The sequence below is a fragment of the Carettochelys insculpta genome, chromosome 7 (assembly GCF_033958435.1).
Source record: "Carettochelys insculpta isolate YL-2023 chromosome 7, ASM3395843v1, whole genome shotgun sequence".
Taxonomy (NCBI): domain Eukaryota; kingdom Metazoa; phylum Chordata; order Testudines; family Carettochelyidae; genus Carettochelys; species Carettochelys insculpta.
The window spans coordinates 11,008,879-11,025,046 of NC_134143.1; the positions used below are offsets into that span (position 1 = coordinate 11,008,879).

The 16,168-nt window shown below is 43.1% G+C and overlaps 1 protein-coding gene across 2 annotated transcripts in view; it reads left to right on the plus strand.

Moving 5' to 3' along the window:
* Window positions 1-16,168, plus strand: part of ADK (adenosine kinase) — a 523,961-nt gene that overhangs the window by 153,130 nt on the left and 354,663 nt on the right. For both annotated transcript variants that reach the window (XM_075000013.1, XM_075000012.1), the window contains exon 4: window positions 9,156-9,234. In XM_075000013.1, coding sequence (XP_074856114.1) covers window positions 9,156-9,234 — 79 coding nt within the window. The remainder of the gene's footprint in view (window positions 1-9,155; window positions 9,235-16,168) is intronic.

A 16,168-nucleotide genomic window follows, 5' to 3' on the forward strand; every position in this document is an offset into this window, starting at 1 on the left:
TGAAATGAGGTGGAGGGTTTTAAAGATAATTCTCACTAATAAATAGTGAAGAACAGCAAAGACTTGCTGTATGTGTGCCTAATTCAGTGAAATAATTGCAAGTAATTTTCTTACCATTGCTGTCACCTTGAGATTGAGATATTAAAGATAATATTTTATCTGATGCCAGTACTGCATATTGTTTTAGTTTCAAAGCCATTCTCATAGTAATAGCCAAACCTTCATCACACAGACAGCAGAGTAAAGTAATTCCATTCACTAGAAGTCACAGCTCTAAATAAATATAGTAGGGCATTCAGTATTGTATATTAATACAAGTAGCTCTTCAGGTATCTTACAGACGTCAAGGCAGTTGTGGGCATAGGTCTTTTCAAGTAAAAGAGTTAATATTTTAATTGCTGTCCAATGGATACAAAAATAATAAAAAATAACCACGTGGATTGGATACCAAGTATTTAAGCTGATAGAAGATGTAACATGCCAATTTAATTTTACAAATCTTGCCAAAACATTGTTTGTTCATGTTGTTGTTGCATTCCTTTATTTGAGAAGATGTTGTTATGAGGCATATTGTTGTTGCTTTTTTCCCTCGGCAACTTGCTATCAGAAGAGGTTGCAATTGCTTGGCACACAATTGGTAGATAATTAGTAGTGTGGATAGCTGTGAAAAGCGTATGTAGTAATTTAGCTTGTGATTCTTTCTAATTGCCAGCCTGTCGTTAGTTTGCTAGGATGGGTATCTCATTACTGAAATGTTTTAAATGGAGAATTTATAGAAATAAAAAGAGATCATAACTCACACTTTCACCAGAGTATTGAAATACATGAGTAGTTATTGGACAGTTATGCCTATTATCACATGTAAAGAGTGGTATGTGTAGATGTGATTGCATAGATTACATGGGTCAGGTTGATCTGCTCCCACCTCTCCCCCTCCCTGAAAAATATTGTCTTGGTAAATATTTTAACGGAGACTTTAAAACTGAAAGAAAATCTGTTGAAACAAAATAACTATATATGGATTGCTAAATTTGAAATTAACTATTTGAGTGTAAATATGTAATATTGTAAAATTAGCTGTAAACTTGGACACAATTAGTAAACTTCAATAGAAGTTGTTTGTTTTTTTTTTAACTTTGTGGTGAAACTTCACTTCAGTACAAGAGCTACTGTTTGATAATGATCGAATTCCACAGAATTTAATCATTTTAGTCAGTTTTATATAACTGGATGTATTATATGTACAGGCAGTACTCTTTAGTGAAGGGTGTTGAAGTTGATAGTTTTAACTATTTAATATTAACGGATAACTTCCCATTTCCAGAATTTTCCTTATAATAGTTCTCTTCACACTCTTCTCCTGAAAGCATATAAGTCATCAAATGAAAGTGTGTGATAAGATTCAGAGGTAGCACCTTAAAGACGAATCGTTTTATTATGGTATAAGTTTTCCATGAGTACATCTTTAAGATACTACAGCTTGTGAAAGTAGTCTGTGTATAGTGTGGTAAGGCTAACATCGTTCCTGGGTTCCGGGCCTCTCTTCAGTCCACTGGCCCCATGGCAAGGATGCCATTTCCTTTCCTGGAATTGGTGGTTTGGGGGGAACCTGGGCCACTCCCACTCGTTCTGGGTTCCAGCCCAAGGACTGTGTGTGGCTGCTGCTGGTGGGGAAGGGCTCCCCTGGCCCTGGGCACTGCAGCTCTTCTCCCTGAACCACATCCCCGGATGATCCCACCCCCATACCTCCTCCAGGTAGTGGCGGCAGCAGCACATTCCCCTTCCTGGATTGGCTTACCCTAGGTGATCAGTTCTTTCCATCCTCACATCGAATCTCAGGGCCTTCTGGACAGGGGTCCTAGCCCCTTGCTGCTGAAAACTCCTCCCCTCCTCGATTGTTCCTAGAAAAGCTCCTCTTGCTTCCCTCCAGTCGCCTCTTAGGCTCTACTCAATCACCTCCCCTGGGCAGAGGGTTTTTAAAGGCAGTCTTAAGTGGGACCAGCTGGCCCCAATTGACCCAGGGCAGCCTCCTTCCCGGCTGCTCCCACTCGGTCTGTTTGCCAGTTCAACACAGCCCCGCTTTTCCCTCTTGTACTCACTCCCCTGGCCTTACCCTATCACAATAGCTATCATAACAGAAGCAGGAGCCTCTTAGCAGCACAGATACTAATAATCAAGAGACACTATTGAGGATGATTTCTTTATTTAAGGTAGCATGACCCTCTGTCATTGGATAGGAAGTGTCTATTCTAGGTATTGTATAAAACTATTGGGCCACAAGATTTTCTGTCATTGATAAGTGAGCGTGAAGCCAAGAACATCAATTTAATGAATGGCCAGAAAAATAGCTTGCATATTAGTATGACTATAATAAAATTATTGACTTTGGAACCCCATCGTGTAATTTTTATGTTTATTGATTGGTAGCTTGTACCTCACATTGCTTCTCTGACCATTCAGAATGATACATCTGATCTGATAATTCTGGAAACTCAACCTAAGATCTGAAAATCAGGCATTGTTTCTAGCTTCTGACATCACAACTAATGAAGTATTTTGAATAAAATTTTATCTTTCACTCAGGCTGCATATACGCTAGTGAGTTTTTTTGAAAAAACCCAGGCCTTTTTCAAAAATCTGCAGTGTCCACACAAAAAAATTCACTGTTTCAATATGAAATCGAAAGAAGTGGCGCTTTTTCCAACAGCCCTCTTCTGCTCCTGGATGAGGAAAAGCACCTTTTGTCAAAAGATTGTTATGGAAGAAAGTGTGCGTAGCTGCTTTGGGGGCCCTTCTCATCTTTCAAAAGTCCTCCATGGTGCTAGCCAGCTGGAGCTCAGATATTCCCTGGCCAGTGCTATTAGAGCACTATGCTCCCTGTGTCTGGCTGCCTTAAAGGCTCAGGGAGCCCCGGAGACCCTGTGGCAGTAAGCCGTGAGTGTGGAGGCAGCAAGAAGCTGATCCAAGCAGCCCCATGTCCTCACAGCCATTCCCTGCAGTGCTGATCTGTATTATGACTGACAACCAGCCGCTCCGTGACCCCCAAGGGTCCCCCAGGGAGCCAGCTGTGAAGTCCCAGGAGCCTGACCCAGCCACAAAAAGGAGGGCCACATCCTGGACTGAGCCTAAGCTCCAGAATCTGCTGGACCTCAGGTAGGATGAGGAGGTCCTGTGGATGACCACAGGGAAGAGTCAGAAGACCCCCACCTATGGCCGGCTGGCCACCTGACTCGTGGTCTGAGGACACCCTGCCTGGACCTTGAAGCAGGTCCACTGCAAGGTGAAGGAGCTTCACCAGAGGTACAGTTGGGTCAGGGATGTGGCTTGCCCCTTTTATTGGGAGCTGCATGCCCTCCTTCGGGGACAGGACAGCTCCCTTCCCCCTGCACCAAACTCAACACCATGGCAGAAGAGCTTCCTGCAGTGCCGGAGGCGGAGCCAGTGTCAGACCAGGACCAGCTGGGACCCTCCAGCTAGGCCACCGTACCAGAGAAGGACACCCCACTGAGGAGTACACTCCTGGCATGTGGGCATGCCCACAGGCAACAGTCAACACCTGGCCCCATGGACAGCACCACAAACCTCACTTGAGGAAGGTGGGTAGGTAGGGCCAGTCTGCGCCCAGCTCACCCGCCATCTATGTGAGGAACATTTCATGGCCGGACAAGCTCTCCCGCTTTCCCACTAGCCTATTCATCATGGAGGAGGGAGGCTGCTGAAGTCAGCTCCATCCTCAAGGCACCGCTGAATACATGTGCTGCAGGGCCTACAATGCAGGGCACAAATTTCAGTGGTTCCAGACATCTCTGTCCCTCAGCCTAAGGGTGGGAGCTGCTGCCCCCAGGGCTGGGAGGGGCATGGGGCTGGGGTGCAGAACTCATGTGCCATCTCCCTCTCTTGCTTCCGTCCTTACAGCTGCACTGTTTGAGGTCCAGGTAAGCTCCACCTCACCTATGAGGCCAGCCAGCCTTGTGCAACTCCTTGGGTCAGCAAGTCCACAACCAGCAGAGCAGAGGGTTGGGGCACCCAAGCACTGCTGCCAGGGCAGGCCTATGCCAGGAGGCCACGTCGCACCGGCCAGGCCAATGCCTACATGGCCACTTTCTGCCACCAGAATGAACTGACAGAATGGCAGCTGAGGCTGGATGAGGACAACCTCGCCTGGCAGCAGGAGGACTGGGTAGAGCTCATGGGCAACCTGCACAACATTGGCAGGGCCCTGGACGAATGGATGGCTCAGCCTCCCACCCCTGCCAACTTCTCTGAACCCCTCACTGCCCTGCTCCTGCCTTATTTCCCCCCAGTCCCTATGCTGTCCTTTGCCCAGTGGATCCTGGCCGTGGTTGCTGTCATCTCCCCCCTGCCCAAGCCTGCTGCACCTGTCCCATGACCCTACTTCCCCAGAACCAGGGCAGTAGGGGATCCTGTGGCTGCTGTGGCTCGAGGTTTCACCCTGATCCTCTTGGAAGTTCCAGGGTCCGCCTCCAAGTTAACATGCCTCCACCCTCTGTCCCAGGCCCCCCAATGTGTATCGTTCTCTCCGTTCACCCCATAAATAGGTTTTTGCAGTGTTTCATTTTGTTCTAGTAAGAAGTTTATTTTCCTGCATCCCTGTGTCCCTCGTTATTGGGTGGAGGTATGAGGGGTGTATGGGCATGAGGGGTCATGATGGAGATGGGGTCGGGCGCAGGCCAGAGGAGCCTGTGGGGTGATGCCTGAGGGAGGGTCATTGGGGCCCGTGGGCACAATTCTCCCAGAGGGCCTCCCGGATCTGGAGCCTGCTTCAGTGGGCTTGGTGGTCAGGAACTGTGGAAGGACATCCAAGTGTGTGACGAGTCACTTGAAGCATGTCTTCAGGAAGCCAAAGGCACACTTGATAGGGTAGCATGCCCAGCCGAAGTGGCAGTTGAACAGCTCCTGGGTGGGGTCGGGATGGCCTGTGTACAATTGCATGAGCCAGGGCTGCAGGGGTTAGGCCACGTTGCCCAGCATGCACAGGGGCATGGTGAAGTTCCCGATTACAAGCTGCTGCTGGGGGGATGTAGGTCCCCGCCTCCATCCTCTGAAAGAGGCTGGAGTTGCAGAAGACCCATGTGTCATGGGCCAGGCCTTACCTGACTAGCCCAGCCCATGTAGATGTCCATGAACCGTCCCTGTGGTACACCAGGGCCTGCAGTAATACTGAATTGTAGCCCTCATGGGTAATGTAGCAGGCCTCACTGTAGTCTGGAGCTTGGATGGTGATCTGTATGCCATTGATGGCACCGAAGCCGCATGGAAAGCTGAGGGCGGCAAACCCAACAATGGTAGCATTGAACTCCCCGACACGGGCAACCCTGTGGAGCAGCACTGTGTTGATTGCCTTCATGACCTGTGGAGGAGAGAGAGAGCAGGTATGCTCGCGAGTTCATGAAGGGGTGCCCCTTGCCATGACAGGCTCCTCTGCCCCCTCCTGGTCCCCTCCTCTTCCTCCCTGAACCTGCGAGGCCAACACCTCGCAGCTGGCCTATGTAAAAGTAGGGAGTCACATGCCCTGGGGCTCAGCTTCCCTGAACCTCCACTCCTTGTTTCCAAGGGCCCCCTTGTCCCTTATTGCGCGTGGTCATGTTCTTTCAAAAGAAGTTTTTCCGGAAGACCTCTGCTAGAAGAACTTCTTTCGAAAGACCGCTGTAATGTGGATGTAGCCTAAGGTTATTGGCACGAGGCAAAATAGACTCTTAAAACTTTCTGATAGATACACTGGATCTGGAGCATCATCATTGACATTTGTGTGGTGGCATTAGCATTATGTTCAAGGAGAGTGCCTTTTTTAATAGCTACTTTCCTGACTGATGGTAAACCTTTCTTCAGCGTTACGCTAGAGGTAATCTATATTTATGTAATATTTTTCTAAAATGTCCAGTGTGAAGGAATGGAGCATGTCTGAGAGCTCAGTGTTTAGGATATCACAGGATGACTCATGATTTGGTTTCATGGTCTGTTGCAATCAATTTTTAAAGTTTTTCAGCCATTTTGACTTTACAGATTACCCTCATGTTATGTATAGCTACAATAAGCATGTGCTTACAACATGCCCAGATCTTAGACAAGTGTTCCACAAATTTTGGAGTCTGACTCCCCAGCCACTATCCGAAGGCACACTGCGGCTTGTGCTGACAGGAAAGGAGCACCACTTGTCTGCCAGCTCTGTTCTGCCCCCAGTATGCTCTGCTACCCACTCTGTGCCCAGCTCTGGCCCCAGCCAAAGCTCTACTCCACCACCTGTTCCATCCCCAGGCCAGGTCTGCCCTCATTCTCTCTCTGACCTGCAACTCCACCGTTAGCCTCATCTCCGCTTTCAGCACAAGCTTTTCTTCTGAGCCAATTGTGCAATAAAGAAGGAGGGGAACATGGACAAATATGACTACTGGTAAGGGAGGGCATGACAAGAAAAGCTTGGGCACCATTGTTCTAGATCATTGATATCACAGTGTTGACTGGTTGATAATACATCCTTACTCTGCTTCTAACTTCTCTGCTTTGGTTGTATGAGAGAGGCAAGTATAATAACCCCCCAAATCACTTTGTAACCTAGACAGTGTAATAACTTTGAAACAATGGAAACAGCTACCAGCATGCTTGAGAATGTTTGTTTGTTTTTTCTTTTCCTTTTTGACAATATTATCAGATTCAGTCATAATTAGGATTCATGGTGTGTTGCTGTCTATAGGGGGGCGGAATGGCCACCCCACTACCCAAAAGGGGAGGACACCTTCTGAGAGCCATTTTGTGTAGAGCCTTGCCCCTCCCAGTCACCTGACTGGAAGTCAGGAGGTGAGGCCAGGCCTATAAAAGCCCAGACTAAGGATTCAGTAGGGACTGAGCCTCCAGAGGAGCCAGAGGATGGCTCTGTGCTCCCTGCCTGGCAGCCTGAGGAGTCTGCCAGGGGTGAGCCTCCAGGGAAGCCAGAGGACGGCTCTAGGCTTCCAGCCTGGGAGGTGGAGGACCAGCTGGGAGTGAGGCCAAGGCCTGGATTGGGCCGCCTGAGACCCTGATGGTCCTGACAAACCGGGTCCCCCAGCAGAACTGTCCTGAAGAAGACCAGCCAGACCCAGAGCAATGACTGGATTATCCACTTGAGCTAGGGCCTGGGCAGCACATAAGATGGTGATATTGTTGCCCTGGCTTGAACCAGGGCCTGGCCCAGCCTGGCCTTGCTCCAGGGTTTGGGGTTTCTTGTTTGCTGCCCCGCCCTGAGTTAGGGCCTGGGCCTGCCCCGCCTTGGATCAGGGCGTGTGCTCCCTTTTGATGTGTGCAGCCCTCCCCTGAGCTAGGGCTGGGGCCACCTAAAGACTGTTCGCTGCCCCACCTTGCTGCATAGCCAGGGACCCGCCTAAAGACTGTGAGCCTGCGGACCTGCCCTGAGCTAGGGCCAGGGGCTGCCAAGGACTGGGGGCTTACCGTTGCCTGGACCTAGGGCTAGGCCCTGACTAGAGCAAATTTCCCCAAGCACCTGCCTGAGGTAAGGCACAGGGCTTCAGCTGTTGCCTCTCACCCACCTGAGACAAGGTGGGAACCCCTCCCTTGAACGAGTGACTTGGGGGTTGTTTTGGGACTTGTGGCAGTGGGGTGGGATGGCCACCTGCTGACCTGGAAGGGGAAGACCCCTTCTGGGAGCCCGAAGCAGCTACACTGTCTTATTTTTAAACTCTCAGCCTTTTGGCTTTTTTACGTATTTGACATTATGAATTGCCTTTTTGTGACAGCACAGTCTTCCTGCTACTAGTATTTATTGTGTTCCTGCTACTAGTATTTATTGTGTGGATGGTTACCTAATTTATTTAAAAAATAGGAGCATTAAAAATTAGAGGAAAGAGTTTTTTTAATTATTGCCTCCTTATTCATATTCCAGTGGAAACGAACAGGAGTGACAAATGAAAAGTAATGTGCTGACTTTATGAAACTGTTCCATTTAAACTTAAGCAAGGGGATCAACTTATTAGTCAGCCTGTTGTTTTAAGAGATTATTGCAAAGAATCTACAACTGGATAGAATACTATTCTGCACAATCTTTATTAGAAGACTACTTCTGTTAAACTGTTTTAGTTGGTCCCTTAACACAGGCTTCACTATGTTTCCGTTCAGTGTTTTTCTGTGTTTTTTTTTCCCTTGATGATAGTCGAAACTTAATTAAAATTTTACATTACATTTGCACTGACAGTTTGTTGACCTTTCTTTAATGTAAACAGTTCAACTTGTATTGCATTTTTAACAAAGTTCCTTTTATTTTTTTTCCGTGGTAGCTACGCACCAGAGCTAACTAGTGGAACAAGACATTTTTACCGTAGAATTATATGCTATGTGTTAAAAAGAGTGACTTTGCCTTTTAAAGTAATCAAGTTGTCTTTATACATATCTTGATATTGTGAAAATAGGTTTTGTGATCATGTTCTTTCACAGCATTCAGACGCCATGATTTTTATGTTATTTATCTTTAACCAGCTGATTCAAATTAGAGGATTAGAAAACAGAAAGAGAAAAGATGTGGTTTGCCACAATTTACATTTAGAGTTCCTATCTTTATATCCATATTTTGTCAAACTAGCAGTAGATGTATTTATTAAGTTTGAAAACCTGGCAAACAAATTGAAACTTCATGCTTTAAAATATTGTTTACATTTTTGAGTGCACACTATTTGACTACAGTTTTAAACTAAATGTGGTATCATGTTAGTGAACTTTTCTGTTACGTATTTAGCTAGAAGAAATGTGAATCAGTATCTCCTCTTTGGTTACTATTAATTTTTTTCCTTTTACACGTGAATATGTACATTATAAGCGTGAAAGTTAATTGTCATAATGCATAAGTTTCAGATGCTGTGTTCCTGTGACATTCTTTGAATTGACATGATACGATTAGAAGGAAGGAAATCAAGTTGACTTCACTTGCTTTTTCATTTAGCAAGTTGCCTAGCGTACATACTGTGCATGCATGCTATTTTAGTCTGTGTTTTCTCAGCTAACACCTTGTAAAAGAGCTAATATATCACAGTTTCCTGTTTACAAATAACTTGATCTCATACATTTCTAATCTAAATGCTTATATAATTTTTACACGGTGAGAAATTGCAGAATCTGACTTCCTTTCTCCCTCCAACCCCTGTGGTTTCTTACAGGTTTGAAGAACTTGTGAAAAAGTTCAAAGTAGAATATCATGCTGGTGGCTCTACTCAAAATTCCGTTAAAGTGGCCCAGGTTTGTTTTTCCTTACAACAAATTAACAGTAAAATGTTCTGAAGGTGTTGACAGTTAAACAACCTCTTGTTTTAAGTTGCTTATCATCTTGCCCAGGAGCATTACTCAGTGAGTGCATGTTAGTCTGATACCTAAAATAAGTTGAGCTCTTGAAATTACTTTAATGTTTTCTCACTTCTTTAAAAAATAGTTTTCTCTTTCACTGTTCTTGTTCAGGTTGCAACATTTCAGTTAGACCACATTTATTTTTAAGGGTTTATAATTTGTCTATAAATGATTGAAGTGAAAAATTTATTACATGAGAATTTTAGAGGTATGAATATCATGAAGTTGGGCTTGCACTGATTCAAGATAGGTTTTCGCACTTCTGTAACTGTGAATATATTCTGTTACGTCCTAGTGAATGAATGCTAATCTAGTACGGGTTGAACCTCCCTAATCCAGAACACTCTCATCTGACAACATCCATAATCTGTCATAATTTTGGCGACACCTGTGATAGGTGGTTGTCTGGCTAAGTTTCCCACGGTTCCATAAAGATTGTTTACAGCCACCAGTCCTGGCTCTCAGTATTCTGTGCTATTACTTAGCTGTAATGTACCCCTAAATGTCTTCTAAGAGCCCAGTAAATTGAAGAAGTGTTGGTAATGTGCTAGATAATGTTGACCACCCACGGTCCGGCAAATTGTCTCTTTCAGGTCTGGTCAGGTCCCAAGGGTACTGGATTAGAGACGTTAAATCTGTATTACATTTTGTGTGTACAGTTGTAGATACGCTTTCAGATTATGTAGTAGATGTATTATATAAACACCATAATTTAAAATATCAGACAGGTAGCCGTGTTAATCTGTATCTTCAAAAACAACAAGAAGTCCTGTGGCACCTTATAGACTAACAGATATTTCGGAACATAAGCTTTCATGGGCAAACACCCACTTCAAAGCGGGTCTTTGCCCATGGAAGCTTATGTTCCAAAATATCTGTTAGTCCATAAGGTGCCACAGGACTTCTTGTTGCAATTTAAAATGTGCAACTTTTATTTAGAAGCCTTTTACTACCTAATAGCAGGTTTGTTATTCTTCAGACTTCCTGTGTAGGTACACCATAATGCCAGATAACGTCAAATGCTCATTTTGAAGAAGTTAGATTGTAATTCAGCAAAATTATTAAACTTTATAATTCTAGTCACAATTTTCTCTTATTCAAAATGGCTACCATTTCTCTTATCTTACACTGGGACTCCTGCTACCAAGTGGGATTGAAGCTGTTTATGAACTAGGTAAAGATGGTCGCTGATTTACTAATGGGAGGGATGCCTGTAGTAAAACCAGGAGCTATTTCCTAATGTTTGTTGTGGAGGGTTAAAGCCATAGACAACCATTAGGAAATATAGATCCCATTTCATTAAGGCTGTCACACATCAAACCTTTAAACTTACTAATTTTGATGCAGGCAATTGAAAGGTATGGCCAGTGACTGAAATGTGAACCCCTTTGTTTTGTTTATCACATCATAATTGAAATTATAATAATTTTTATATAACTCCTATTTTAAGCTAGTTTTCACTCCGTAAATTAGATGAAACTTTTAAAAAAGAAATGAACCTGAAAAATAGGAATCCTACCATATACTCTTGTAAGGACCATCCTGTGGGCCATCTATATAATTTTAACCCAAGACATTCAGATTTCAAGTCCTTATTGTTTATCATTTGAGCTTCAGGAGACTTTGGTAGACTCAGAGGCAGCTATTATCTGTGGGTCAGCCACCAGAGAGGGGCAGAATACAGTTTTTGAATAGATTTTGTAATCATTTGCAAGACATGCTGAAAGTCAGGAATCTTGGCTTTATTCCTAGCTCTGGAACAGTGATTTACAAATTACATTCACCATATAGATTTGTCAGATTTTTTTCTGAGTGGCTGACACTGAAGTTAATTATCGAACTACATTGGATGTATTTTCATCTCTTGTAGAAATGATCTTGTGCAACCTCACAGATTATTTGTAACATGCAGTGACTGAGACATGATTGGCTTTTAATATAAGTATTGCTCCATCATATAGGTTTGTAAAATGTACAGAAATAGGAATGTAAACAGGAGCAATTAAAATAGGTGGAACTTGAACTTGTGGAGTCCTGCCTTCTAGTTCAGTGCACCATCTGCAGTGCAAAAGTAAATTTTTTTAGGGAATTTTCCCCTTACGTGTTGAACTGGAACTCTGATACAGCTCAAACTGGTAGACTTGAGAACTTTGATTACCATGTAGAGTTGAGACTGCCCAGTAAAGATGTTCTTGATCACAGTGGACAGGATTATGAACAGGAAAGCAGCTGGCCGCCAATGAGGCATTCAGTGGATGCTTTTCAAACAGCTAGAGGACATTGATTTTGCTGCTGATGTTGCCCTCTTTTCACACCAAAATGAAAGCATGAAAGAAAAGGTTGCAACACTAGATAAAACTGTCTCAATGACTGGGCTGAGCATTAACAAGGGAAAGACCAAGACAATGAGGATCAACCAGTCCAACAGCACCACGATCAGGAGTGAGGATGTTATGGAAGGTGTGGAGCAGTTCACCTAATTGTGGAGTATTATGGGCATAGATGGAGCAACAGATAAGGATAACAATGTCAAGATAGGGAAAGCAAGGGCTGCATTCAAGACTCTTCGTCCCATATGGTTTTCACAAATAATATGAAACCATGGATCATCAACATAAATGTGAAGAGTGTGCTCTCGCGTGGATGCGAGACCTGGCTTACTAAAAGGTCTTCATATCACAAGCTACAGACATTCATAAACAGATGCCTGAGGTACATCCTTCTCATCAAATGGCACGACTTCGTTGTGAATGAGGAGCTTTGGAAAAGAGCAGGACAAGAACCAGTTGACATTGAAACCAAGAGAAGAAATTGGAGTGGCTAGTGCACACTCTCAGAAAACTGTCATCTAGCATAGTCTGTCAAGCTGTTGCATGGAACCCACAAGGAAAATGCAAGAGAAGACTACCTTGGACAATGTGGAGAAGGTCTACTGAGACTGAAGGACAGCAACTAGGGTACTTCTGGAGACATCTAGAAGTTGTGTCCTAAGAGTAAAGTGGAGGAGACTTGTAGATGACTTATGCTCCACAGGGAATACAAGGGCTAAGCAGTAGTAGTTGTAGTAGTAGAAAAGATGGCCACCTCTTAACTTATCTTTCCAACAGCATTGAAGCCATGAGGTTCCTCAGTGACGTTCCCCTCCATCCTGTCCCCACTATGCTCTGTGTTTGGGAAGCTATAAGAAGGTTGTCTGTGCTGCAAACCATCACTCAGCCTGGGCTCATACCAACCAGGGTTGCCAAGTGAGAGCAACTATGATTTCTAGTGCTTCAAGTTCTTCAGGCTCAGCTGAAGTGCTGTATCTTAGACCAAAGGTCCTCCAGTCTGGACAGCCAAAGCTGGCCAAGTGGAGCAAAGAATGATGACTGTTAGCTTCCACTTCTGTGCAACCAAGGAGTTCTGGGAGTGTTCTAATTAAAATTCTGCATTATACTGCGAGGGAAATAAATTTTATATCTTATCAGTTAGAGGTCTCCTTGTGGTGGTGGTCTCTTGCCCTCTGTGGGCAGTAGAGGTATCCCAGAAATGGGCATTTCCTCACTTCTTAGGGTTTGAGATAGTAGACTGTCTCATCTATGCAATCTTTAGAATGGATCTTTGTTTAGAGAATTTTTATAGTGCTGTTAAAATATATGCTGTCATAGGTGTAAATATAGGGGAAAGGTCTTTGCCCCAAGTAGTTTACCAGGAAATTGAATTGATGTTAAATGGGCTAAGGCAGCTGATCCTGCAGAAGAGCACATATTCCAGAGATTGCAACAGCAAATGCATTACTTGCTGGCTAAAATGAAATATAGTAACATCTGAAAAAGTGCGTAATGAAGAGGTACATGTAGTCATCTGAATAACACTTGCTGAACTAGTGCAGAATTTTTTGACATCTTCTGCCAAAAGGGCTTTGAAATCTGCTGACAGAAGATTAGATGGTCTGTCTACTAGTTTGTAAACAAAGTATATAAAACCATTGTGGCCACTCATTCCACTGGAGAGGCATGCTTTATCAACTAAATAAGTAAAAGAGCGGCACTTCAGGACGTTTTCCTGGGGCCTTATCTTCAGTGCTAAAAAAGTGTCTGTTTTGCCAAAGGCTAATGCACGTGATCTATCCTAAAGTAAAAACAGTGAAGACAAATCACGTGAGTTTAATTGTGAGCTAAACTTGGGAGCACCTGACAGTTGTATAGTGATGACCTTGCTAGTTCACGTAATGATAGAACTGAAATGCCTTGTTTTCATTGTTGCTTTTATTCTGGGGAAACTTACAGACATAAATTATCCCGAGGTTAGTGCAAAAAAATTTTAAGCGGTAAAGACAAGCTGAAAGCAAGAATGGCAGTAACTGAGTCCCATGGTCATAATAAACAAAAACCCTTTTTTGAATGGTCTCCAACAATCTGCCTTTTGGAGAAAGCTTGTTGCCGAAAGATTTTCATAACTCTTGGCTAATTAGTTAAGATTGTTTCCAAATTTGTGGAAGTATGGAGAAAGAGTCAGCCCTCACATAAGAATACCTCTCTACCTGTGAGATTTTCCTTTCACAAGAAGACAAACAGCAAGCAGCTTGGGTGTATCCAGAGGGATATTCTCCAAGCACGTTTCCAGATGTACGATTTTTGAATTATTTCATGACACTTTTTTAAAAGCCCCTCATATTTTACACTTGCCTCTAGATGCATATTTGGAGTATTTGTCTTGTTCTAGATGATACCAAGTAGTGAAAAAGAGACGTGCCTTTTTCTTTTAGAAGACATTGGAGGAGGAGAAAGATGTAGAATGACTCAAAAGGGGGAATTTATTTAATCAGCAGGATGACCAGACAAAAGTAGGAGAAAGTAAAATAAGATATAGGAACTATAGGGAGGGAACTTAAACATGGCGTACAGTGTGGGGTTTGTAGATTGGGCAGTATAAGTATTCATAGCAGAAACTCTGTTGGATAGGTTATGCGGACACCAATACTGTCAACAAGCTAGTTATTTATGGAAAAAAGAAGGTGCATAAGCTAGAAATCAAGGCAGCAGATAATAAATTTTCATTGAAGAGAAAGAGAAGTAAATTGTCTACATTTTAAGGTAATTTATAATCCTACGCATGGACTCCACAAGGAGTGTTTAGAATAGTAGGGCAGGAACCCAGAGAAAAGTGTAGATGGGAAAAATGTGTGATAAACTGTGTTTCTTCAAAAAAAAAAAAAAAAAGAAATTGAACATAAAGATAACTGATAGAAGAGCATATTAAATGTATATTTTCACTATTTAAAATAAAAAAAATTAAAAAAACTCTTGTGCGCAAGCCTCAGAGCCTACCTTAACTGAACCAGGCTAGTAGGGCTTGGACCACAGGGCTAAATTTACCTATGTAGACATTTCCACTTGAATCAGACGCCAGGCTCTAAGACCCACTCCCATCATTGGATTTCAGAGCCTGGACTCCAGCCTGAGTGGGAATCTTTATGTTCATATTTCCAGCTCTATAAGTTTGTCAATTGAACTGACCTCTGAAGTAAGGCTACACTGCAAAACAGATCCTGCAGTGTCCAGGTGAGCTGCCACAAGTGTGGGCTATGGAGCTTAAAATGGTAGTGTACGTGTTCTTACCAAGATCCTGAAACTTTGGGAGACTGGCTATTAGAACCCAGATTCCAGCCTCAGCTAGAATGTCTACACAGCTCTTTGTAGCCTTGTAGTGTAAGCCCCAGAAGCCTAACTCACTTTACCTGGGGTCTGATATTCAATGCCTCTCCCCCCACCCGACCCGCCTTCAAAATGAAGGTGCTCAAAGACTTGCAGCCAGGGGCTTTTTTTAGGGTAGCGTAGACATACCTTAAAAGGCTGAAAAGAAATGGTAGCATACAATTTTTTAAGTAGGTAGGTGAGGACGAAAGCCTGAATTAAGAGGACAGCAGAAGAAGTCATTTCTAAGTCTTTGCTCACCCCTTATCGTCCCTTTTTAGAACCTAAACATATCCAAAATTTAGTTTCTCTCTATAATTACGTTAAATTGGTCCCTAGTTTTCCTGAACTGGAAATGGCATTGAAAGGGCATGTTCCAGTTTAAAATCTCGAATTCAACATTACTTGCTTTGGTAGATTCTAGATTTTGGATTTGGATTTGTTCCTTGTGTGGATTTTTTTTCTTGTCGTGAATGTTGGAATTTTGATGAACACTTGAAAAAAATTCGTTAGGATTGCAGCTTCCTATTAAACTAAAAAGAAATTGTCTCAATAAAGCTTGGCTTTATATCTCTTTCTTGTTATATGATATTTGCTGTGATCTGGGATCTCTATCATGCTTTCAAACAATTGGATCCATTATATTTGGTCTATAAAATATGTATATAGATAGCTGTATACAGATCATGAATAATGTATTATTGTTTGAATTCTGCCAACTAGGAAATATGTGAATATTGTATTTCACTACTTATAAAAATCTTTCTGAATTTTTTTCATTAATATTATATACCTGCCTAATTGGTTGGAGGGGGCAAAACAGTAAAACTCTCATCTTTGAGTTTTAGGGACCATGCGCCTAAGAGCTGCTTTAGAAGAACCTAAGATAGTTTGTGTATGCAAAATAAGCTTGTACGGCTGGTCATGCTAGCCCCACAATTGGTTTATTTTTCTGTTTCAGTTACTAGTGGTAGTTTACTGTTTCAAGTCAAATCTGATAATGGTAATACAAGTAATTTTAAACACAATTATGGGTGTGGTTTATGGATGAGCAGTGCTTTCAGCTTTGGTGTTAAAAAAGTTCACTAATGATCAAGAAAGGGACTGTGAAACTCAACAGAACTGCTCTGGGTTGGTGCTAAATTTCATATCTG